At 43.6% G+C, this 24,757-nt stretch overlaps 2 protein-coding genes across 4 annotated transcripts in view; one reads left to right on the forward strand and one right to left on the reverse strand.

The window, feature by feature from the left end:
- Positions 1-9,750, forward strand: part of llgl1 (LLGL scribble cell polarity complex component 1) — a 35,407-nt gene extending 25,657 nt beyond the window's left edge. The window contains exons 12-24 of one of the 2 annotated variants that reach the window (XM_085453668.1): positions 149-326; positions 1,663-1,767; positions 2,025-2,317; positions 2,467-2,617; positions 2,702-2,840; positions 3,009-3,322; positions 3,472-3,663; positions 3,756-3,828; positions 4,110-4,224; positions 4,689-4,753; positions 5,526-5,661; positions 5,738-5,817; positions 6,887-9,750. In XM_085453668.1, coding sequence (XP_085309794.1) covers positions 149-326; positions 1,663-1,767; positions 2,025-2,317; positions 2,467-2,617; positions 2,702-2,840; positions 3,009-3,322; positions 3,472-3,663; positions 3,756-3,828; positions 4,110-4,224; positions 4,689-4,753; positions 5,526-5,661; positions 5,738-5,813 — 1,837 coding nt within the window. In that variant the 3' untranslated portion in view covers positions 5,814-5,817; positions 6,887-9,750. Of the gene's footprint in view, positions 1-148; positions 327-1,662; positions 1,768-2,024; positions 2,318-2,466; positions 2,618-2,701; positions 2,841-3,008; positions 3,323-3,471; positions 3,664-3,755; positions 3,829-4,109; positions 4,225-4,688; positions 4,754-5,525; positions 5,662-5,734; positions 5,818-6,886 lie in introns of both variants that reach the window. The other variant, XM_085453667.1, reaches the window with a different exon arrangement.
- On the reverse strand, positions 8,874-21,367 carry flii (FLII actin remodeling protein). 2 transcript variants are annotated; one of them, XM_085453665.1, is made up of 31 exons: positions 21,175-21,367; positions 20,011-20,121; positions 19,438-19,509; positions 19,198-19,278; positions 18,822-19,069; positions 18,560-18,663; positions 18,301-18,476; positions 17,951-18,108; positions 17,735-17,819; positions 17,223-17,370; positions 16,965-17,095; positions 15,837-15,944; positions 15,341-15,445; positions 15,023-15,202; positions 14,852-14,934; positions 14,586-14,660; positions 14,322-14,405; positions 14,056-14,227; positions 13,617-13,724; positions 13,310-13,501; positions 13,086-13,184; positions 12,915-13,004; positions 12,668-12,807; positions 12,356-12,575; positions 12,080-12,234; positions 11,882-11,942; positions 11,656-11,784; positions 10,789-10,895; positions 10,561-10,666; positions 10,417-10,482; positions 8,874-10,338 (listed from the first exon to the last, which is right to left on the reverse strand). In XM_085453665.1, the coding sequence occupies exons 1-31, from the start codon at positions 21,235-21,237 to the stop codon at positions 10,204-10,206; spliced, it is 3,792 nt and encodes a 1,263-aa protein (XP_085309791.1). In that variant the 5' UTR covers positions 21,238-21,367; the 3' UTR covers positions 8,874-10,203. The 2 variants fall into 2 exon arrangements, with proteins under 2 accessions (XP_085309791.1, XP_085309792.1); XM_085453666.1 differs by lacking the exon at positions 21,175-21,367 and adding an exon at positions 20,631-21,000.
- Positions 21,368-24,757: the final 3,390 nt, after the last annotated feature.

Here is a 24,757-nt window from a genome sequence, read left to right on the forward strand (position 1 = left end):
AACATCACTTTGAACATGGCACCTGACTAGCTGGACATAATAGACTAATAGTTTAAACTGGTCACTAGCTGTTATAGATGGCTGTTAAAGGGAGCAGTTGTTGAATTTTCTGTGATTGTTATTTATTTTAAATCTGTTGTGATTACAGCCATGAGGATGGCACGGTGCGATTCTGGGATGCTTCGGGTGTCGCCCTCACTCCGCTGTACAAACTCAGCACAGCCAACGTCTTCCACACCGACTGCGACCCTAGCGATGACCCGCAGGACCCCAGCAACGACCCCGATATGCAGCAAGAGGAGGAAGAATGGCCTCCGTTCAGGAAGGTGAGAAGCAATGAGGCTTTTCACGAAAGGAGGTGAAATGGACATAAATATAAGTCTCTCCTCAGAGTTCAGACACAGGGTCTGGTTTTACAAGCTGAGGGAATAAAAGCAATCTGTCTTTCGCACACATGCAGCCCTGTAATGCTGCATCTGTGGCCCTAATTTTCTGATTGTTTTCATGTGTTTGGATTTGAGACTGACCCACCCCATTGTTCCTCTTATTAAAACTCGACTCCAGCGTAAACCGCAGTCTGTTTCTGGTTTAATGGACAGTTTTCTGTGCAGAAATACATTCAAATGAAGTGATTCACAGTCTGGAGGCAGAATTTTGTGTCAAGGGGAATCTAGCTGAGCTGTTTGGCTTCATTAGTCAGGAAACGGAGACGGGAGATTTTAAAGAAACGGTTTCTACAGTCAGAAATGTTTCTCAGTGCTCGGGCATGTGATCAGGATAAGAGCACATTATATCTGGGATTTGATATGAATGGAGAAAAAAAATAGAGGCATCACACCAGTAGAAAATAGATGAAGTATTTGTACATGCTGATAGACAGAATGGCAAGTTCCTTCTGCTCACTTCTTTTCTTCCTCTTCGCTCTTTAACTGCCTTACAAACACATCTCCTCGTGTATCCTGTGGTAACAGAGCTGCATGTTCAGGAATGTGGCCCTCATATGGGATGAAGAGCCTTTCCCTTTTTTCTCCTCTGTAATGAAAACCAGACCCATCATCCCACTCTTTCTGCTGTGTGTGTGTGTGACAAGCTTCTCTTACTCCTTGTTTTGCTAAGACAAAACTCCAATGTGAGAGGGATTCCTACTGTGTGCGTGTGTGACGGACAGATTAATGCGCATTTGCAGAGACTGTCAGGGTAAAGTAGGGACTGTCCTGGCATTTGGTTGATAGTAAGAGGAGAGAGGCCTTTAAAGGAGGAGGAAACCATCAGGAGGGCATTTTGGCATTAAACAAAATTTGTAATTGGGCCATTAAGACAAAATGTTTTACACTGATGATGCAGTTTTTACAAGTTTCCAAAAAAGGTCTGCTTGTGAAGTCAGGTAGAGTTTATAAGATAATTTCTGACATAGGTACATTTCATTAACTGATTTGCAGCTCACTTCCTAGCACTTTTCCATGGGGATATTTATGATGAACTTGAAGTGTGTGGGAAGTAATCTTCAGTGTAACTTTGCGTGGCTTAGTGTCACTCACTGCATAGTTCAGTTTTGCTTTGATCATCTAGAAAGGCACAGTATTCAAAATGGTTTAATGTTAACAACTTACAAGAAAGTGGTTTTATATTCAAATGAATTAAATCCAATGTGTGTGTGTTTAGGTGGGCTGTTTTGACCCCTACAGTGACGACCCCAGGCTTGGCATCCAGAAGATAAGTCTGTGCAAGTACAGCAACAAGCTGGTGGTGGCCGGAACCGCCGGACAGGTGAAGATCAAAAACACACTGTCACAAGTTATTAAAAAAAATAAAACCAACATTAAGTAAGTTTGTTTCATTAATTATATCATAGAAAAACTGAAATCTAATTTTAGTCATTTTCCAAGTGTTTGCTTATAGGGCCTTGTGTGATTGTTGGTTTATTTCTTTTTATTATTGTGAATTGGGGATATGTAAACAAAACTGAATTGCTTGAAAAAAAAAACAACCCAAAATGAGCCACGGTGTTTCTTTACTGTTTCTAGGTGATCGTGCTGGGTCTGAGTGATGAGCGTTCGGACCACTTGGTCGACGTGTCAGTGGTTGATCTGCTGTACGACAGGGAGGGCTTCACCTGGAAGGGCCACGACAGGCTGGAACCGCGCTCTAAACCCGCACCTTTCCCCCCGGGCTTTCAGCCGCTGGTGGTGGTGCAGTGCTTGCCCCCGGCCTCTGTGACGGCAGTGGCACTGCATGCCGAGTGGAACCTGATCGCCTTTGGGACGAGTCATGGTTTTGGCCTTTTTGACTACCACAGACGAAATGCTGTGCTGGCAAGGTTAGGCGCACACAGTCATGTGATTTGTATTCTTTGGTTATCGGGCAAAGCCTGAGTATTTTTGGCATAATGAAGATCTACTTAGTCCCTGCTTAACCCATTTTCCCGCTGTCTTTACATTCATTCTGGTGCTCTTTATGCTCTCCTAGGTGTACCTTACACCCTAATGACTCCTTAGCAATGGAGGGTCCCCTGTCAAGAGTCAAGTCCTTGAAGAAGTCCCTACGACAGAGCTTCAGACGCATCCGCAAAAGCAGGGTTTCAGGAAAGAAACGCACCATCACTACGCCCACCAGCAAGGTGAGAGACTGTGTGTCTGAGAGTAAACTGTCCAAAAAGAACACTGTCTATACTATTTATACTATGTATTGTATGTGTGTATAGGTTCAAGAGGCAAATGCTGCTCTAGCGGAGCAGGAGGAAGTAGCTCCGGTGCAGAGGCGGATAGAGCCGCGGTCAGCAGATGACTCGCTCTCTGGAGTGGTCCGGTGTGTCTGCTTTGCAGACACATTTCTACGTGATGGTGCGTTTACTTACTTTTCAACATATTTCCACTCTGTCTTTACTTCATTCACTTTTTCTTAAACTGTTTGAACTGCATTTGTTTGTTGGAGAAAATGTCAGGATTGAGCTAAGGAAGGTTGTCGTTTATCGTTTGTGCCGCGCTAACAACACGCTCGGTCTTACTTAGGTACACACCACGGCCCCACGCTATGGGCAGGCACCAACTCGGGCAGTGTGTACGCCTACGCTCTGGAGGTGCCCGGTGTGGGTTCGGGGCGAGTGTGTGAGCGTGGCGGTGCGAGTGAGAGCAGTGTGTGCGTGGAGGCAGTGCTGGGTAAAGAGATTCAGCTGATGCACAGAGCGCCTGTGGTGTCGATCTGCGTGCTGGACGGTCGGGGGAAACCTTTACCAGACCCGTACGAAGCCTCTCAAGACCTCGCCATCGCGCCTGATATGACCAACGCTCACTCTGTCCTGATCGCTTCGGAGGAGCAGCTCAAGGTATCGTCTGGAAACAACATCACAAAGTCTGTATTTACATTTTTATCGTCATCTTTTTAAAGTTTGTAATGGATCTGGGCTTAAAACGTGGTCTGTTACTTGTATATTGTTTTAAATCGTACCTTTCTTCCTCCTCTGCTTAATTCCAGGTGTTCTCTCTTCCCAAAGTCAGCGCTAAGACTAAGTTTAAGCTGACTGCACATGAAGGCTGTCGGGTGAGGAAGGTTGCCATGGTGGTCTTCAGCTCCACAGCTCAGGAGGATTACAGCGAACACACACTCGTCTGTCTGACCAACCTCGGGGACATGCACCTCTTTAGTATTCCTGCCCTCCGACCACAGGTGCAGCCTCAGGGTTTGATCAAGAGCTTGACAGCAGCGTGTGCTTTCAAATGTGTTTTTGTGAGTCATAACTGTGTTTTATGTGTCCTCAGGTGCGTTATGACTGCATCCGTAAGGAAGACATCAGTGGCATTGCATCATGTGTCTTTACCAGGAATGGACAGGGTGAGAAGAATATGCTTGAATTTAAAGTGAAAGAAGTTATTTCAAGACACCTAAAGAGCAGAGTGGGATTTCTTTCATTATTATTTTTTGCTTTTAGATTTTCATCACGATAACATTTGCCTCCTTGTCTCTGATATACACACACATGAGGTAGTGCAGGAAAAAATTAAATTAAATGTGGAGGCAACATAAAATGAAAGCTATGTATGTTCAGAAAGGTCAGCGTATGACTAAAAGGATGGTTTCACTCACTAATATAAAAAAATTGTTCTTCTCTGCAGGGTTTTACCTGATCTCTCCTTCAGAATACGAGAGGTTCTCTCTCTCCGCCAAGGTCCTCACTGAACCGCTCTGCTTCGTTCAGCTCGACCGACCATTAGAGCCCACACCCACCAGGTAACACACACACACACTCCGATTGTAAGCATCATTAAATCTCAGGCTGCTTTTACTCTGTGATTATGAGCGAGCGTGTTCAAAACTTTAACGGGTGTGTTATGAAAAGGCGAAAGGGAAGCAGATCCTTCTTTGCTGAAATTTGGTTCTAGATCTGAGGATCCAGTTAAACTAGGGTTGGCTATATGGATTAATCCTTTATCAGAATATACGTGCTAATAAATATATCATAAATAATAAAAAAAATTAAAAAATTCAGTGTCATTGTTACTGATTTGCAACATTTCCCAGGACCAGTGTAAGTCCCTGGGAGGTCTCTGGACACCACACTGAAAACCACTAAGCTGTGACTGTTCATTATGATTTCTCATGTGAAACCAAAGAAATGATCATTTTATTGTTATTGCTGTATTATTCCATCGACTGCCAAAGTAAATGGTGCATGCTTGTGTGTGTGTCCACAGCGATGGTACGACAGTGCAGCCTCAGGCCAACGGAACCCACAAGAACCAGATGGGTCAGGCTGAGGGTAGGTCTGGGGACACACACACACACACACACACACACACACACACACACACACACACACACACACACACACACACACACACACACACACACTTCTTCCTCCTGCCCTTCTCTCCTTTTTTTTTCTTTCTCCTCTCGCTTATTCTTCCTCTTCATCACTCTCTCTTCTTTCTGTAAACCTCTTACAACCCTGACCGTGCCTTAGCAGGGGTCCCCCCCCTCTGGTCTCCACGGTAACCATTCAGTATGCCCCACTCGCCTCTCCTATCCAAAACCACCTTCCACAGCAGGAAACTGTGGTTGCTGTGGAGACCAGCAGGCCTTTCACCTGGGACTAGGTCATTAAGAACTTTACACGCAGACACCAACACATTATCCTGGATTATGATACATTGGGGCAATTTTTACTGTCTTTGTACAAGACAATGTCAATTTTGGCACATCAGAGCAGCTCCAGTGTCTTCAGACAGTGTAGCAGGGCGCAGATGTTTAAATGTTTTGATCACATGCAAATATTTCTAATGAGGAGAAAACAGTAAAATCCAGCTCAACACACAATAATGAGCAAGTTACTGGAGGAGAGAGTGGTGGTGGTTTGTTTCCGGCTGTTCAGATGTGGCTTGTGGTTACAAGTCTACAGAATACAGTAAAGTGCTTTATAAATATCAATCTGTTCGCCATATTTAAATCATTTGTTTTCTGGGGCGACCAATCAGTCACTCTCTGTCACTCTCTATCGGACGTAGATGAATCTCTGGATTTGTCCCTTGCAGGGCAAACAGAAGAGCCTCCCAGCTGCTTGTCCTCGCCAATCCTGGACACCCCACTGGACTCCCCCCTTAGCTGTGCTGACCTCACCCTCGACTCGACAGCAGAACTCACCGTGGAAGACGTCAGGGATTTCCTAACGTAGGTACACACACACACTTATTAAATGTATTATCGGCAAAGACGATAAATAATTTGCGTGTCCGTGCTACAGAAGTGTGGACGAGGCAGAAAATAACCTGAAGAATATCAAAGAAGAGGAAGGACGATCGACTGGCATCCTCATCAACTGAACAGGTGAGAAACATTGGTTTATTAACCTCATAGTCCTTGAAGCCCGTCCACCTCTATGGTGAGGGTATCAGAGCGAGTGGACACACACACACACACACACACACACACACCTGTTTCTAATGGAGCGCATCCAGACTGTGCAAACTTCAAAGAGCCGCTCTGTCTGAGCGCTGCATTCCAATAACGAGCCGTCCACACTGTTTCCACCCAAACTATGTGTCTCTGAAAGCCAGTCGAGCTGAAAACCTTTGCACCGAGGCGCACTGAAGCTTCAAGCTGTAGCTCAGTATTTTTGGTTACTGTCATTATAAAGTACACGGAACGGGCTCATGAACTTTTTTCTTTTTTCCTCACTGTTCTGGTTATTATTTCAAACATTTGCAACTTTTACTTCACATCAATCAGATTTTCTGCAGCTGTGACCAACACGAGTGTCCTCAGCGGGTTTCCTTAAGACACTGGGGTTTCACAAATAAGAGCTCGTTTACTTGATTTAGATTATAAGCTTATTATTTATGACAGTATTTATTTTAAGTCTCTGCTTCCCTCTTGTGGTGCTCAAAAAATATCTTTGCACAGATTTGACAAAGGAAACTCAACATCTGTCGTCACCCCTCCCAAAATAAATAAATATGACTTCAGGTTTTTTTTTGTTTTTTGTGCAAAGCAAGATTGTCAGTCGTACTAACAGTGTGACTGAAAACTGCTGTAAATGTTGCCATAAGACGGTGTTACACTGCATGTAATTGCCAACTTGACCCCATTCAGTTGCAGTCTGTTTCAGATATTACAGCAAATAACTGATAAATCATTGAAAATCACGTGTTGCGGTGTACACAGACAGAAACATTACATAAGTAAACATTTGGAAATCTTTTCTTCTTTTGTGGATGTGAGACGGCTGCTGTTCAGTATTTATTTTTTAATTCATTTTTTTCCTTGTGTGACTAAGTCATTAGCTTGTTCTGAATTAGGAGTTAGCTTCATGGAGCTCAATGTGTTGTGTGTTTGGTTTGTTAGTTGAGCCGATTTATTGTGAATTTGCTTGTAATTATGTATTTGTTTATTTCAGTATTACAGGGAGGGGCTCAGGTGGTCGTGATGGATTGGATTTCAGTGCTGGACCACAAACATCTCCCATCAGCCCACAGTGGAGCCCCCTGCCAGCACTCTGCACTCTCTTGTTTACCTGGCACAAGCTGGGATGAAAGTCTTACTCCAGACACAGAATCCAACGTTAAAAACACTTGTTGTGGTTCCTCCTGCTGGAAGAACAAATTCTCTATTGTCTTCTTCTGGAACCCCTTTGGAAACATGTCGTTTCCTCCGATGTGGAGACACAAAGTGGGCACAGTGTGGCGTGGGGTCGGCCTTGGAGCTGATGGTTCTGATTTCAAGAGCTCAAACTGAAACGTCCGTCTTTGAGGTCTTTGTGTTCATCTGTTATCGGCCCTTCAGCTCAGCATTCGAGGAAAGAGCCATCATAGTCTACAGCGGAGACTCGATGGTCACTTTTTTCCCTCCACCTGCAGCCTGTGGCGCGCCTGGCTCGGCCTGAGGTTTTGCAGTTGCCAAATTCCCTTCTTGATCTTCAGCACATGAGCGGATGCGATGGACCGCTCTTCCTGACGCGTCCTGTGAATAACCTGTTTAAAAAGAACCGAGATTGTCCAGCAAAGCCTGAAGGAGAGCACTGTAGTGTTGAAGACAGAATAGCAAATGAAGTATTTTGAGTATGAGTCTTAAAGTTGTAGCATTTCTCTATAGGTGCCAACAAAGGCAGCTGACTTTTTCACCTGTGGGGGTCGAGGCAGCGCTGAAATCGGCAGCAGGCTCTGAGAAGCTCTCTCCACTCTGTGGGTACTGAAGAGGAAGCTGAGTGTGGGACAGTGGAGGTGTTTTTGTATTGCAAACTTTTCTATGGCTTTTGGAGAAAGTGAAGATATTTTCATTGATGAATGAAGTGAGGAAATATTAAAAATTCATACTGTGACTACAAAGGGAACCAGCTGGGGCAGAGGGCAGATTTTGGTGATTTATTTTTTAACTTTTGAAATATCTTTATTGCTAAAGAGCCGGGCAGTGATGTCACAGGGGTAATAAACACAGAATTACCATCCTCGTGTTAGTGACTGTGGCAGAACATCTGCTTTCCCTCCCACGTTAACACCTCTTATAAAGGACCCCCGTGGCATCACTGTCCCCGACTACAGTGGGAGTCAGCGGGGCCATGTGATGTGAGGTTACTGTGCAGTGTCAGCCTGTTTGAAATTTAAAATATATTTTGTCAATAATTCAAACATGTGGATGAAGGTGGAAAGTGGGTCTCTCTCCTGAACCCTCCTCCTTCATCGCAGCATGCAGAAACCTTCGGGCGGGACTCAGGGAAGTGTTGCAAGCTAAGCAAAGTTAGCGTGGAAGTGGAGTGGGACTACTTTTTTGGAGGGGGGGTCTCTGAGTTGGTGCATTCTGCATAGTGTTGGTTACACACAGAGCTTTGATTGCTAGTGTTTTTACCCCCCTTGTGTTTTTTTTAAAAGACGTTTTACTGTATATAGAAACAAATGTATACAGCATCTATATCTGGGTTCACACAAGAAAAGAGGGAAGTATTTGAAACTGTCATAACCTTAAAACCACTCTGTTCCCTCACTTTAACACACGTCACCACTAACTAATTTAGCTCAGCAGGTAGGAGTCATGTTAATGCCTTTTTAAAATGTTAGCTTTTTTCCCCCTCTCGGCGTACTGGTTGATGCACATAATTAACCCTCTCATGCTACAGCTGGCACGATTTACCTTCTTAATCCACATTTAAGATGAATCTGTTTCTATTTTTGTCAGTTTCGTGTGTAGGAATTTATTAATCGGGTCATTTAGCAGTTTGGCTGATGAAGAATTGAATGTTAATAAAATTATTTACACTCAAACTCAAGTTTGGTTTGTGCTTACAAATCACCTCTGCTTTAGAGCGCTTAAGAGGTTTGACACCTTGCTTGAAAATGCCTCAGTTTGAAGAGCTGATGCTTTAAAAAAAGAAAAGACCAGATGGACAAAGATGTGATGTGAAATTTTATTTTTATATAAAATACATAAATAAAGCATCCGCAGGTGGCATCAGGAGCATGTGCAAATTTTCAGATACACACATGTATGTGTGCAGGACTCAAACACACAGACAGGCATACACCCCACACAATATTAACCAAAATGATGGAAGTTGCAGCCATCTGGGAACACAGACTGGGTTTTGCCTGCACCAGTGCCAACATCCAACACAGGTCACATGATCATTAGAAGCACTGCAGCAGTTTAGTTTGACGGCGCCGGCTGCAATGATTTTTAAAAAGTGCTTTAACAACTCAAAGATTAGCAGAACCAGAAGTCACGATACAATGCTCGAGCTCTCCCATTTCAGAGTTCTGTCCCAATAAGGAAGCTATTTGAAAAGCAAACATGCGCCTAAAGTTTTAAACCTGTAGCATTTTAAATATCATGCATTTACTTTTTCAAATGTAGGTACACATTCTATTTTTTTATTTTTATTTTTTTAAATTTGGAAAGAAATATCTTCTTTCTTCAGATTCTCTCCAGAAAATAAACATTTGACAAGTTAAAAGCAGCCTGTGATGAAGAATACAGTATTGTTCAGTTTCAGAAACTCCCGATCTTCACCAATTGCACAAACATCAGTCCTCAAACATTACAAAAAAACCAAAACAAGACTTTGCTCTGACCTTGACAAGATTTCTTTGGCCAAATAAACGTGACTGTGTTACTTTACTTCAATTACTGTCCATCATGCTCTTAACAGGATCAGGAGGTGAGCGCAAAAGTATACTAATATGATGACAGGAAAGGGGATGACCCCATTTCAGCAAAGGCGCACAGGGTAGACACTCACACTTCATGAAAAATATATAATATATAAAATGACATTCCTCAGAAAAACTATTATAGTGCTGTTTCGTGTTCAGTCCCTCAATGACGACGAGAATACACACTAGTCCCTGCCTTAAGCTGCGTGAAGGAGCGCCTAGCCCTCCCCGCTGACGACCGTCGACCATGCAGCACGAGCCACGTGAAAGCAGCATAACAGATCGATATGTTAGATGGTGCAGCTCCCTTAGGTTTTCATAAAGCCCATTTTTATCTCAAAACATAATTCTTTAATTCAGACTTGCTAAGAAAATAAAAAAGCTTGGGGGAAAAGGGGGAGGGGGTAATTTGCAGTCTATATCAGATACTTAGCAGCCAGCAGCCGCTTGACCAAAAAGGCTGCTGAGCATGGATGGAGGGGAAGGGTCTCGGGTAAAGCTGGGATAGATTTCTGTAGAGAACTCTCTGGCAGTGTGTGTGCACGTGTGTGTGATTGGGATAGTGTTTGGCCTATGCAGGGGGAGTTTTGAAGGGTCCCCAGGCGTGGAAGCAGCGCGTGAAGCAGTGAGGCTCGTTGCCCTTCCTCACCAGCCGAAGCTTCCTCGGTTGTTCGGTTTCCTTGGCGCGCATGTGCTGGATGTAAACCTGAGAGGGAGGAGGAGGAGTTACAAAGATGTGGATAACACAAAGCACGCACACAGAAAGTGCACTCCCCCTACTCACCTGGCAGGCTTTCAGACTGAGTTTGATCTCCACCTGGCTAGTCTGGGTACCAACCCACATGTACACCTGAAGGAAAAATGATATCAAGTATGATGATAAAACCTAACAAAGTCCATCAACACACCAATCCTTAATTGTCTCTACCTCTTTGCCGTTATCCAGCAACATGATGTCATCATCAGCCAAGTCATCCTGGCAGAAGTCTGAGCACTTCTCTGACACAGAGAAATAACCTTTCTCGTTTGAACACCTGAAGCAGAAGAGTAGAGGGGAAAGGAGGAAAACGCCACAAAGATAGAACCAATGTGATGAGTGAAAGAGAAAAGCAGCTGTTTCATACTGTAATGTGTAAAAACACGAACAGTTACTCACCGGAAGAGACGAGCGTGTTTCATGTACTCTGCGTCTTCATCATAAGGTTTCTGAGAACCAATGCCGACCCAGAAGAAGTTCTCTGGCTCCTCCCCTTCATTAATCACCTAGGAGACACATTAATGATCTGTGACTGCATTTCCACTGCTGAAGGCACACAATCTTCTTTAGAGAGTTTAAAAGAGATTTGTCAAATCTGGTAAAGGCCTGACTTTTTGTTTTCCTCTTTCAAACACACGACACGCAAATAGGTTTCCATAGCAACTGCTGGGTGTAGTTATTTGTGAGTCCTTAATAAGATAACGTTACAGTATATAGTATACAGATTTTGCTAACACGGGAAGTTATAGAGTGCCCTCTGGTGGACAAACTATGCAACATCAGCACCCGTAACATGGCTGAAGGGTGTTCCTCCTGCGTCTTTCTCACTTCTACAGATGCTGATACAGATAAATAACAAATATCAGCCAGGTTACGAAGAATTAAAGACTAAATTGAAATTAAATCATGTTATATAATGTAATGGAACATGTAATAAATCAAGAATTTATAAAAAGGTATCTGCTGTGTAAGCACTGAGCAGCTGTAGTAAAGGATGAAAGCACTTGAACTCAAAGTTAAAGGTTAAGTGTGCAGAGGTTTCTACTTGACTGTATTAGCTGTATGCAGAATAAATAAATAAACACTGGCGGGTACCAGTGGTCCCCCTCAGCCTCCCAGTAGACACACCTACGGTGTCAATTTCAAACTCCTATTTTGCCTTTCTCTTGAGTTACCGCAGTCACAAACTTGGGTGCCTACACCGCCTGTCTGTCTGGAAGGGTGACGACAATACCCGTGAAGATCCATGCTTGCACATGATCTCACCTGCTTGCTGTACGTGTCGTCGAACATGCTGTTCATGATGTCCTCGGCCAGCTTTCCTTCATCGGGATCGGCGGCTCTGCCCACCCAGGTGTAAACGATGCCCTGATTATCTGTGCTCTCAAACGGTACCTGCAGAAAGCACATTTTGGGATTGGATCCACATGAAATCATGCTTTGTCTTTATTAAGTTGCTTGAATGACAGATGTTCTTTTTTTATATCCAAACCTTGAGTATGTAGCAGAACTCAGAGTTGAGATTGCCGGAATCTGTACCAATCTGGATGGTTCTAAGAGAGAGATGGAGGGAACATGTTTAGCTTTAAAAAAAAAAAAAAAAAAAAAAGATCTTTCTGGGGGAGTGGAAGCTGGCATGCGTCAAAACATTCAAACTTTTCTGAGGACAAAAGAAGCAGGTTTTGCATGCCTGGTGCAAAGTGCGCTGCCATTGGTGCGTATGTGGTAGAGGGAGGGCTGGGCAGAGTCGGTGTTCTGTTTCCTCTTCCCTTTGTGGATGATGAACTTCCTCTTAAAGTGGGACAGGAACTTGAGGTTCTCCTGCTGCTGAGTCATACGCACCACCTAAACAACAAAACAGGACGTGACTGTCATTGTGATGCTGATGGATGTAGTGTGGTAAACATTTTTTTCTTATTTTGGAAAAACAAAATTCCAGAAACTAGATTAAACTCTTTGCTCGTACTTGCAGTTTTCCAGGGAAAAGACTCTCAAACTTCTTCTGCAGGGAGAAGGTGAAGGTGAGCCAGCCCATGTTGGAGGCCTGCCTGCCCTGCCAGAAATAAACTACACACTGGAAGTCCTCCTCAGGCTGTTTGTCCTCCTCCTCCCCATCTCCCCCTGCTCCTTGCTCACCCTCCTTCTTTTCCTTCTCTTCATCCTCGTACTCCACAGGCACCCAGTATCTAACAAAGCACAGAAAGTCACCAGTAAAATGAGGTTTTTCTTCATCTTTGAAATCAATTCCAGCATTACAGCCCCAGAAAGACTTGTCTACCTGCAGAGGAAGACATAACAATCTTGGGTGTAGAAGTGCCCAAACTCCTCCTCGGGGAGGCGAGCAAACTTCTTTCCCTCCAACACAAATCCTTCCATGCCATCCAGGTCCTCGTTCCACTCCTCCATCAGCTGTTCAGCCTACACAGGTAATACAGTAAATATGTGAGATGTAAATATGTTGTTTTACTGTGCTTTACAAAGTCAACAACAATCAAAGGTAGAAATCAACTGCACTGCGTTGTTACCTCAGTGAGGGGCATGGGTGGCTGTCTGGGAAGGAAGAGAGCTGTGAGGTCAGCTTTCATCTGGTCTTTCTGCTCTGCATCCTTCTTCACCTGAAAGAAGAGCACAGTTTAACTTGTGCATTAAAAACAAAACAAAAAACAGTCTGATGCTGGTCAGCATGTGTCACTGACCTTGCCCTGCAGATTATCCTTCTGTTGCACAGTCTCCGCTGCTCTGGTGTAGTCCACCTTCAGCACATCATCCCAATTCTTAAACTTGGACTTGAAAACCTGAGGAAGAGGATGAAGCAGAGGAGAGGTTAAGCAGGAAGAAAATAGTTTTAAAGAGTGTAGATTAAAAAGTGACAATGATATTTAAACCGTATTCAACTGCAGTGGCTTCAGTAGACGTTTACCTGGCACTCTGTGCCCTCCAGGTTGCGGGTGACACATGCGTGTTTGGGCCGGTGCAGCATGGAGCACAGCTCCTGACCAAGCTTTAACGCGGCGGCTCGGACGAGACGGGGAGACTTCCTCCCGATCCAGATGAAGACGTCAGACCAGCAGTCCAGGATGTAAACGCACTTTGTGTCCAGCAGGGACTGCAACTGAGGAAAGGGGCAGACATAGAAGGAAAGGAGGGTGAATTTATGGAGTGCACCATGAAGGGAAGAAAGGTGAAACAGGACTTTACTGCTGCTCATTTGCAGCAGATGGACGTACCAGTCTGAGCTCTGGTAGGACGTCCAGTTTGACCTTGTGATCTTTGTGCTCGACTGAGAGCTTGTAGTTAATCTGAGGCAGCTCCAGGTAGCCAAGACCCAAGCCCACCTAAAAGAGAGATTAAAAAGTAAAAGCCACTGATGAATCTTTGCTTTGAGTCTTTCTCATATCCGAGTAATGTCTAAGAGCTGTAAATTAAATATGGGCTGTCATGCAGATGATTTTTCAGGCTACAGAAGGGTTACGGTTAACTGATGTAAACAAACAAACAACCCCCCCTCCAAAAAACCAAACAAACAAAAAAAAACCCCACATGCAGCTTCAGGTCTGCATCCCCTACAACACTGACCAACACACTTTACACTTGTGCCACCTTAAAACTTAATGTGAAGTTCAACTAAAAGATATGCACAGCATGTAAACATCAATAAATATTTACTTTATATAGTTTAGGTCTTATTGGAGTGAAGTCATCTGGCACGTGTTTCTTGATCTCCTCTGGCTGCCCTCCCAGCGTCTCCCAGAATCCTGGAGGCTCCTGGTTGTGCATGAGGGTGATGATCTCTGACTTCCCCTTACGTTCGTTCTTATTTATCTTTTCAGCAAATAACCTGGAGGATGACAACAAATCACATGACATTTCACCAACTTTCTGGGCTGTAATAATCGGTACAGTGTCTCTAACACCGTCGGTTAGCGTCTCACCTGGCCTTGGTGGTGGCGCTGAGAGTAGCGTTGGCTCCTCTCCAGATAAAGATTTCCAGGCCTGAATCCAACAGGAAGACGAAGCTGCCGATAAGGAAAAACGCAGAATGTTATGGACACAATGCTCCGAGTTCCAATAGGAGAAATTAAAGCTTGAAGATTAAGGATATAAAGAGGATGATGATTGTGTGTCAACTGTGCTGGAATGTGTAGAGAGCTGGTGGGTGTCAGAGAGTGTTGCAGCAAGAGTGTGTTCAAAGTCACCGTGGATCGAGGGACGAGGCCTTTACAGGAACAGACTCCAGTTTGATGTTTTTCTTGCCGTAGACTCTGTACAACCTGATAAACACATGAAAGCATTCGAGCCTGTTAAAGTGCTCTGAGCCTGAGCAGACGCAGTACTTTGAATTTACCGCTGATACACTCACAAAATTAGGCTCAACATAAAGATATGAGCAGCTGTTTAAAGCTAACGTGTTTCTGCACATTGCAATGAGTCATTTTCTAAGTAAAAAGGTGCTCCAGCCTACCTTAGTGGATACTGTGTCTCTTCCACAGTGTAAAATCCACTGGCTGTTCCTCCCTCGATGTAAGAGATGTCATTGTTAAAAACCTGAACACAAGAGAAGGTCCTTTATGACAGCACAAAGCGAATAACTGCTCACACAGGTACGTGTAGTTGTTTTAATGTTTCTACATACGGCAGTAAACTCGTCGCTCTCGTCTCCCATCTCTTCCCTTATCGTCCTGCACTCTGCTCCCAGGAAATTTCTGAGGTTGACTGCATGGATTGCAGAGCCGGCCTTCTTGTCCAGGGTGGCTTCCTGACCAATCCAGTAGAAGATCTGCCAGTTTAATGCCCCATTGTCATCCAGATATGTCTGTAATTGAAAATTGTAAGATTAATGACTGGAATATTGTTTATATTGCACATTATCGTGACCAAACAGACGAGTTTATCCCGCTTTGTTTTGCTGATCAGACTCCTCTGAGGCAAACACACTTAAATGACACGTTACCTTGAGGATGATGTAACAGTCGGCCTCGTAGAACTTGCCGTGCAAAGCTTCGTCCACTTGTAGGGGAATGAAGTTCTCTATCTGCCACACTGTCACACCTGGAATCTGGAGAAGAACAACAACAGAAATATGTAAGGTTACATTTAGTTTAGACCTCTAAACTGTCGACTGACCACTTTTCTGTCCCATTTAAGGGAGGATGTGGCTCAACAGGGGGTTTGATCCCCAGTTCGCCCAGTCTGCATGTCCTTGGCAAGAAACCCAGCCTAAAACTGCCCCCAGCTGTGTCGGAGTGTGGAGAGAAAGCCTTCTGAGAGAATGTGAAGTGCAGCATACAGCACTCTGAGGAGCCAGCAGGACTCCATGTGATGCAGACTGTAAACAGTCATTTAAACACAAATAGGAAGTAGGAGTTGCTGATTGTTGGAGTTAGGTGTTTATATACACACACACACACACACACACACACACACACACACACACACACACACATTACCTGCCCCACATCCTCCATATAGAACTCCGAGTAGTCCAGCTGAGGCTTCTCTAGGCTCTTGTCCCAGCGCCGGACTTTTAAATCACCATATTTCAAATCCCCGTTTTCCTGCAAAATTAAAGGATTTCTTTGTAAGGATTACGCAGCCATTTCTTCTACCAGTCGTTTAGATTATGTTTAGATGAAATATAAAGACATTCACACGACAACAATTACTTAATATAGCCGAATAACCTGACTTTAAGTTGGAGTAGGCTGAACTTACTCACTTATCAGATTACTGTAAACCTTAGGCCTTGATTATACTCTGCTGTGCACACAGACAAACAGTTGGAGACCCAGCAGCTGAGCAGTCATTCCTACCATACGAAGTCCACCGCCTGGACCACATGTATAGTTGGTACAGTGTCATTAAATTCTTTGCAGATAAGTCCAAAAAACAGACATCCATACTGACCATTGAGCTCACTGTCTGATGATTACATTTAAATCACGTGGATCTGAGTGGACCTGTGGACGTGTGAAGCACAACCCCAGCTTTAGGTGTGTTTACACCACAGGGCTGCAGTAATCTGAGGGAACCACTGCGGGTTGTTATCTATATCACAAATCATGATGTCATCACATTACCTAACAACCACCTATCAATAGGTTTAAAATACACTTCTGTTGTATTTACTTATCCTGTATAACACTGTATAACCTTCCAACAATAAAATCTAAGTCATAACCACCTAATGTTATTCTGATGCAATCATGTTGCTTAGTAACAACCTACCAAAGGGCTAAAACAACTCATTTATAATATTTATGCACCTGCAAAACATTTATTGCTAACCTAAATAGCACATTTTACACATATTTAACAAATGAAATTAATTTATATCCACAATACTTGCATGTTACATAATATATTAAGACGCCATCATGTTGCCTAGCAACCACCTAACAACTGATGATTAATGACTAAACTCACAGGCCAAATAATCCTGAAGCATTACTAGTAAATTTAATTCCAACAGCTTCCAATAACATGAATAATAACTGTCATGCAGAACTTAAATCCCTATTTCTTCTGTGTGAAGTTCCAGAATCTGTTTGATGTCCTTAACTTGTCTTTTGCCTTACCTCCAAATTCTTCTTCTCATGTGCGACATCACTCATGCCCTTCAGCACTTGCTTTGCTTGATCATCCTGAGAACAGTCCTTCCTCCTCCTCAGTCGCATCCTCCTTGCCATGGGATCCCGGGGGCTGGCTCCTGGACAAATGTGTACAAAGATGCAGATCTGAGCCTCCAGGAAATGATCAAGATGTATGCAAAGAAGGAAACAACAAAACATACTGTTGTTACCAATACATTCATTCATATTTAGAAGCTGTCTTACCTCCTCCTGCGGCTGCAACGGTAGCAGGGGAGGCTCCGGCCAGACGGAGCTGGTTCTGTAGGGAGAAGTCAATGTTGTACCACTCTGCTGCGCGGTCGACTGGTTTAGGAGGCATCACGAGGTTGGGGTTCTCACGCACATCAAGCACCTACAGAGAGAGACGGGAGTGTGTTTGTGAGTGCGTTTCAGGCAGAGATTCTTTTCCTAAATTACAGCAGGGGAAAAAAAAAAAACCAAGGCATATTTAATAAACCATTTGTTTGTTACAAGGTCAATCACGATTCTAATTTGTTTAAGAAAAATATCATTACATAGTTCCATCTCATTACATTCACTGCTCAAACTTCTTCCTGGACTGTCTCTTCAGTCATGACTCAAGCTTGCTGGGGTTTTTTCCGCCAATAAAAGGATCACAACCACTGTTATGCTCCATTTAGCCAAATATTACAAACATTGTGTGTAAAGGTATTTTAATTTTAATATAATCTGATTACTTTACTAGAGTACTGTACCTCTAAGTCTGTCAAGAAGTGGATAGCCTCAGGTAATGTAACCAGACGGTTTTTATTCAGCACCAGCTTCTTCAGCTTGCCACACCTGGACAACACAAAAACACAAGAAGCTTTAATATTTCTTGGTGTAAACTGGAATGAGCAATGTAAACTAAATTATTTTAAGTGTCAGCTGATTGCCCAAAAACTGTGTGTTTGTTTATGGGTTAAACTGACCTGCAGAGTCCCTCAGGGATGAGTTCCAGGTTGTTGTTAGCAGCCATGAATTCAGTGAGGTTGGACAGTTTGCCCACTCCGGGTGGAACCCCATCAAAGTCCAGTTTGTTGGAGTTGAGGTACAGCTTCTTCAGTTTGGACAGCTTGCAGATGGCAGACTGGTTGGAGAAAACAAAACCAAACTTTATATTATGGGAAATTCCACATGAAATACATTTCTTTTTCCTGTGTCTCCGCTTCCCCTCTGCAGGATACTAAAGCAACAAATTTGTTTCTGCTTGTGCTTCTAATGTTAGTTAACAGAATAGAATAGAATATAAAAATGGCAGCTGCCTGCTCATGGTCCTTACAGGCAGTGAGGTGAGCTGGTTGCGGCTTAGGTTAAGCGTCTCCAGCTGGGTCCACTGGTCGATGCAGAGCGAGAGCTCAGAAATCTGATTACTGCTCAGGTTCAGCCTCTTCAGACTGCTCAGTGAATACAGGCACTCTGGTACTCGAGTCAGGTCATTACATGAAAGGTCAACATCTTGGAGGGAGAAAAGAATAGAATATGAAACAGAGAACACATGTTTGCAAAACGCCGATAGGTGTGTGTGTTTATGGTGTTACCTGCTAATTGTGTTAGTCCCTCCAGGCTGGTGGGCATGTTGCTCTGTGTTCTCTGGGTGTTCCTCAGGTGCAGAGTCTGTAATGCCACCATTGCTGGGAGCTGACTGCTCAGACAATAAAAGAAGAAGCACTAAAATCAGTAAGGAGGTTTAAAAGATAAAAGCATCCTTTCTGGATGTTTGTTTAAAGGTATAAGGTGACTGTTAAATTGAACAGAGGTTGGCAAAAAATGATGCAATATTAAATCTTTTTTTTTTTTTACCGCAACTGGGCATGCATCAGCGGGTTGTTGTTTAGAATCAGAGTCTGCAGGTGCACCAGGCGTCTCATCTGGGGTGGCAAGCTGTCCAGTTTGTTGTCACTCAGGTCCAGATACAGCAGGTCTGTCAGATTGATGAACAACTGGTTGGGGATGGAGTCGATGCTGTTGTGGCTCAGATTGAGCACCAGCATGTTCTTGCTGTTCTCCAGGTCCCTGGGGATCTCTGTCAGCTGATTGTAGCTCAGGTCCTGGTGGAGGAGAATGTGAATAAATAAAGAAAAAGTAGTGGACTGGAAGAAACCGATTCATGCTCAAAATGTTAGTGTTAAATTTAAGGGTATGTTGAAAGTATGAGAGTTAAGAGACGTTTGTGTACCAGCACAGAGAGGTCATCGAGCTGAAAGATGTCATCTGGGACTCCAGAATTTTTCAGATTGTTGGCTCTGGCTACCACCGCCTGCAGACAAAATTTAGAATACTAGATTACACACTGGTGTACAAAGAAAGAAGCAATCATGTGGCAGGAGCTCTGTTTTTTAATGTATGGGTGGAACATCATTTCCATTTTTTCTATTTTTTTTTTAAAGGCATGCGGTTTTTATGTTTTTTTAGTTACCCGTAGATTCGGTAAGCTGGACAGTTCCCCATGTAAAGTGGTCAGGTTGTTGTGACTCACTGAAAGGTGCTCCTAAAAAGGGAAAATACACACAGACACATGTCACTGCTATACTTTGGTCTTCACAAGTCATGAGAATACAGGGTATGTGTGCGTGTTTCACAAGCAAATCAATCTGCTGATTGCACCCTTGTAGTTACCTGCTATCAGATTAAATACTTCTATGTTTTGACTTCAAACACAGTTTAAACTTGTTCATGTGACCACAAATACAAAGTTGAATCCAGCAAGGACAAAATGAAAATATATTGAGCTTTGATCTGTCTCATCTCCTGTATAAATAATTTTCTTGCACGAATATCTACCTCACTTGATAAAATAAACAGTTCCTTGATCCTTTTATCTTTGGAAAACTGCACAGTACAGATGTAAAACAAAAAGACTGTGGCCATTACAACGAGGTCTACTCACAAAAAATTCTTATCTAATTGAATTTTAGATGCACATACACACATATAATGACATAAATGACTTCATGTATGAGGATGCTCCTAACTAGTCAGGATGTCTCACCAGCTTCTGCAGAGAGGCCAGCTCCTCTGGGAGGTAACACAGTCCTGTCCTGTTCAGTTTCAGCCATCGCAGGCTGCTCATACACTTAACGTGCTCTGGGAAGTATCCACCCTGAATGAGATGACACAAAAATACATGACTTTTGACAGCAACAATGCAAGAACTTACTTTGTTATAGCGCAGGGGGGCTGAATTTTTCAGGATTTACCAAAGCACTGAAACACCTGAAACAAAATCGCAGACATGCTACCAGAGAAAGATTATATTTTTAAACAACTTCCCCCAAAATATACTCTAACAATCTCATTGCCAATTATAGGAACGAACTGCACGCATGTTCAGGTTGCATAAAAAGTGACAGTGGCACATTTTCATACAAATGGGCAGATAGCATTAATCTTGATTTTTTTAACAGATGAAAAGTGCACACATCAAGGAAGAGAAATGCTAGGTCTACATATGCTAAAGCATTTGGAATATAAGGAAATGATCTCTTCATGTACTGGCAGATTTCAATCAAAAGCCACAGATCGACTAACAGATAACTCAGTTGTTTAAGCAGCATATTTCCAATACTTTGACGGGGATACGTAAATAGTTGTGTCAGGACAAATACATGCCAGGTGATCGCAGCTGTCAATCGGGCTGTTTTTTCCACTCTCCCAAAATAAGCTCACAAAAGGGTGTCGCAACCTAAAATCAACAGCAGGCTCTATTAGTTAGCTGACGCTGTTTGTCAACTTCACTTTCTGACAAGTTACAACACGGAGCTTGAGCTTCTATAACAGACATTTAGTTAGCCATAAGTGTGGCTAGATTACTTAGCTAACATGACGGTGAAAAGAAGACCTGGCTCATCAACAACTTCACAAAAATAATATTAACGCTAGCTGACGAGCTAAAAATATATATCATTCGCAAACCAACACGTCAAATAAGAACTGTGTTAACCACCAAACTGGGCGGTGGTGGCTGAGAGCAGACTGTGTCACTCTGACAACTGGCTAACGCCCAATGCTAGTAACGTTAAGCTAAGCTAGTTTATAGCTAGCCCTGCCGTTTGTTGCTCTGAGAATGACTGAAGTCGCTCCAGCCACGCTAACGTCGTATTTACTAAACATCGGAGGGTGTGAAAATCAGTGAATGCTGTTTAAAAATCCTTACTTTAAAGTCGTTTCCACTGAGGTCTACCCCCCGTATAAAGGGAAGAACTCCGGTGGCAGCCATTTCTAACTATTTGATGTCTGCTGCTCTATTTTGGTCAAAAGAGGGTTGTGGCTGAAAAGACTGCCGTTTCTTTTTCTTATTCTTTTTCCGTGTCGCAAACCAACGCGATGAGTGGCATGTCGCCACCTAACGTACACCCACTGAGTAACAGCTGTCCCAAGCATGGATGAGTGGAGTACCAGGAAGGGCATCCAGGGGAAAATCTACTCCAAATCTAATACGCGGATCATCAAATGATTAAATCCCCAAAATTGTGAATTTGCTGCAAAAACAGTAAAAAAAAAAGTCAAACACAACCCCAATAAATACATAAGAAGGTCAACAATTAAAAAGTAAAAATCTAAAAACAATACATATATATATATATATATAAAAAACACCCAGCACGCCCCTGCGGGCGGTTTATCCTTCAAGCTCGGGTCCTCTACCAGAGGCCTGGGAGCTTGAGGGTCCTGCGCAGTATCTTAGCTGTTCCCAGGACTGCGCTCTTCTGGACAGAGATCTCCGATGTTGTTCCCGGGATCTGCTGGAGCCACTCGCCTATCTTGGGAGTCACCGCACCTAGTGCTCCGATTACCACGGGGACCACCGTTACCTTCACCCTCCACATCCTCTCGAGCTCTTCTCTGAGCCCTTGGTATTTCTCCAGCTTCTCGTGTTCCTTCTTCCTGATATTGCTGTCATTCGGAACCGCTACATCGATCACTACGGCCGTCTTCTTCTGTTTGTCTACCACCACTATGTCCGGTTGGTTAGCCACCACCATTTTGTCCGTCTGTATCTGGAAGTCCCACAGGATCTTAGCTCGGTCATTCTCCACCACCCTTGGGGGCATCTCCCATTTTGACCTCGGGACTTCCAGATTATACTCGGCACAGATGTTCCTGTACACTATGCCGGCCACTTGGTTATGGCGTTCCATGTATGCCTTGCCTGCTAGCATCTTGCACCCTGCTGTTATGTGCTGGATTGTCTCTGGGGCATCTTTACACAGCCTGCACCTGGGGTCTTGCCTGGTGTGATAGACCCCAGCCTCTATGGATCTTGTGCTCAGAGCTTGTTCTTGTGCTGCCATGATTAGTGCCTCTGTGCTGTCTTTCAGTCCAGCTTTGTCCAGCCACTGGTAGGATTTCTGGATATCAGCCACCTCCTCTATCTGCCGGTGGTACATACCGTGCAGGGGCCTGTCCTTCCATGATGGTTCCTCGTCTCCCTCCTCTTTCTTGGGTTTCTGCTGCCTGAGGTATTCACTGAGCACTCGGTCAGTTGGGGCCATCTTCCCAATGTATTCTTGGATGTTTGTTGTCTCATCCTGGACTGTGGTGCTGACACTCACCAGTCCCCGGCCCCCTTCCTTCCGCTTAGCGTACAGCCTCAGGGTGCTGGACTTGGGGTGAAACCCTCCATGCATGGTAAGGAGCTTTCTTGTCTTTATGTCAGTGGCTTCTATCTCCTTCTTTGGCCAGCCTATTACCCCAGCAGGGTACCTGATCACGGGCAGGGCGTACGTGTTGATGGCCCGGATCTTGTTCTTACCATTCAGCTGACTCCTCAGGACTTGCCTGACCCTCTGCAGGTACTTGGTGGTTGCAGCTTTTCTAGCGGCCTCTTCATGGTTCCCATTCGCCTGCGGGATCCCCAGGTACTTGTAACTGTCCTCTATGTCTGCAATGTTGCCTTCTGGTAGTTCAATCCCCTCAGTTCTGACTACCTTCCCTCTCTTTGTTACCATCCGACTACACTTCTCCAGTCCGAATGACATTCCAATGTCATTGCTGTATAGCCTGGTAGTGTGGATCAGTGAATCGATGTCTCGTTCACTCTTGGCATACAGCTTGATGTCATCCATGTACAGGAGGTGGCTGACAACTGCTTCGTTCCGTAGTCGGTATCCGTAGCCAGTCTTGTTAATGATCTCACTGAGGGGGTTCAGGCCTATGCAGAACAGCAGTGGGGACAGAGCATACCCCTGAGCAAGGTACCGTCCCTACACACTGCTCCCCGGGCGCCTGCTTAGTGGGCTGCCCACTGCTTCACTGAGTGAATGGGTCAAATGCAGAGAAAAACAAGTAATTTCCCCATGGGGATCAATTAAGTATCCATTATTATATATATATATATATATATATATATATATATATATATATATATATATATATATATATATATATATATATATATATATATATATATATATATATCCTCTCGAGCTCTTCTCTGTGGAGGGTGAAGGTAACGGTGGTAATCGGAGCACTAGGTGCGGTGACTCCCAAGCTAGGCGGGTGGCTCCAGCAGATCCCGGGAACAACATTGGAGATCTCTGTCCAGAAGAGCGCAGTCCTGGGAACAGCTAAGATACTGCGCAGGACCCTCAAGCTCCCAGGCCTCTGGTAGAGGATCCGAGCTTGAAGGATAAACCGCCCGCAGGGGCGTGCTGGGTGTTTTTTAAAAAAAAAATAAAAAATACTTGGTGTATTCAATTAAAACCAAGCATGGCAAATATCAGTCAACATAAAAATGGCTCACTGTAACCCACAAAAGTACATTTTTTTCTTTACAGTCTTTAGTGCAGAGTGAAAATAAAACATTTGCTCTCATCTAATTTCTTTTTTCGACCCTTCATCCCAGTTCCTGCAGTTTGTTGCCCTTGTTTAATATCTGTGTCCCACTTTTTCTGCCAGGAATCCCACATTGCCTCTCTTCTTAACCAGGTCGAATTTTCTAGAGAGAACCTTCATAATTTCTTCCTCCTAATTGCAGCACTTTTTTTGTATAATTTCACCTGCTTTCTCAAAAAAAAAAAAAAGGGGGTAAGGACGCAGCAACCTCCAACAAGCTGTATTCTCTACATTATGGAGAAAAATATCCACCAGTCAGTCATCTCCTTTTATTTCTGCTGGATTTAAACTAATATGGTCTGCTAAAAAATGTAAACAAATTACAGCTCCCTCGGGGCTAAACTTCTTATCTATCATCATTTCCTTTGCACACACGGCCATTGTCTCATATCTTGTCTCGGAATACAGCGCCCTCCAGTGGTTACCACTGATCATAACAAATCCAAGGACTCACTTGTGTCCCACTTTTTCTACATTTTTCTCGCTAACAAGCCAAAACCTGTAGAAATCTCTGTATAGAGGTGATATATTTATATATTGTGGTCCTTATTTTTGTTTAAATAAATAAACGAATTTTTAAAAATATATTTTTAAAAATGGCTCCCTTTTCTGGGTGATATTAGTGTCAGCTATCAGGCTACCGAAGCGTTTATTTAATCTTGATAAACCTTGTAATTATTTTCTATTCGAAATAAAAACACAAGCTTTGTGTTATCAAATTAAAATTCTGTCAAGTCATTCACAGACAGCGAACTAAAATCGGAAGAGCCACAGAGATCCTTCAAAATAAAGCAATTTCACAAGAAAACAGTCGACCTTTCATTAAAGATTCTCGCCAGCCGTTCTTATTTTGAAAGCAGTGAAAGCGGAAGTGCTTGGGCTATTTAAAGGCCTGACATCAT

Source organism: Copadichromis virginalis, linkage group LG4, assembly GCF_057382275.1.
Source record: "Copadichromis virginalis isolate Kocher_CV1m ecotype Utaka linkage group LG4, C_Virginalis_male_GT1.1, whole genome shotgun sequence".
NCBI lineage: Eukaryota > Metazoa > Chordata > Actinopteri > Cichliformes > Cichlidae > Copadichromis > Copadichromis virginalis.

Bases quoted from the DNA above. Each gene is read 5' to 3' on its own strand.
- flii (XM_085453665.1), bottom strand. From the start codon at position 21,237: ATGGCTGCCACCGGAGTTCTTCCCTTTATACGGGGGGTAGACCTCAGT. The intron at 18,109-18,300 runs GTAAGGACCATG...TTCTCCAACCAG, and splicing joins ACCAGCTCACCTCACTGCCT to TCTGCCATCTGCAAGCTGTC. The intron at 13,725-14,055 runs GTAAATATTTAT...TCTCTCTTTTAG, and splicing joins TAAGACCTAAACTATATAAA to GTGGGCTTGGGTCTTGGCTA.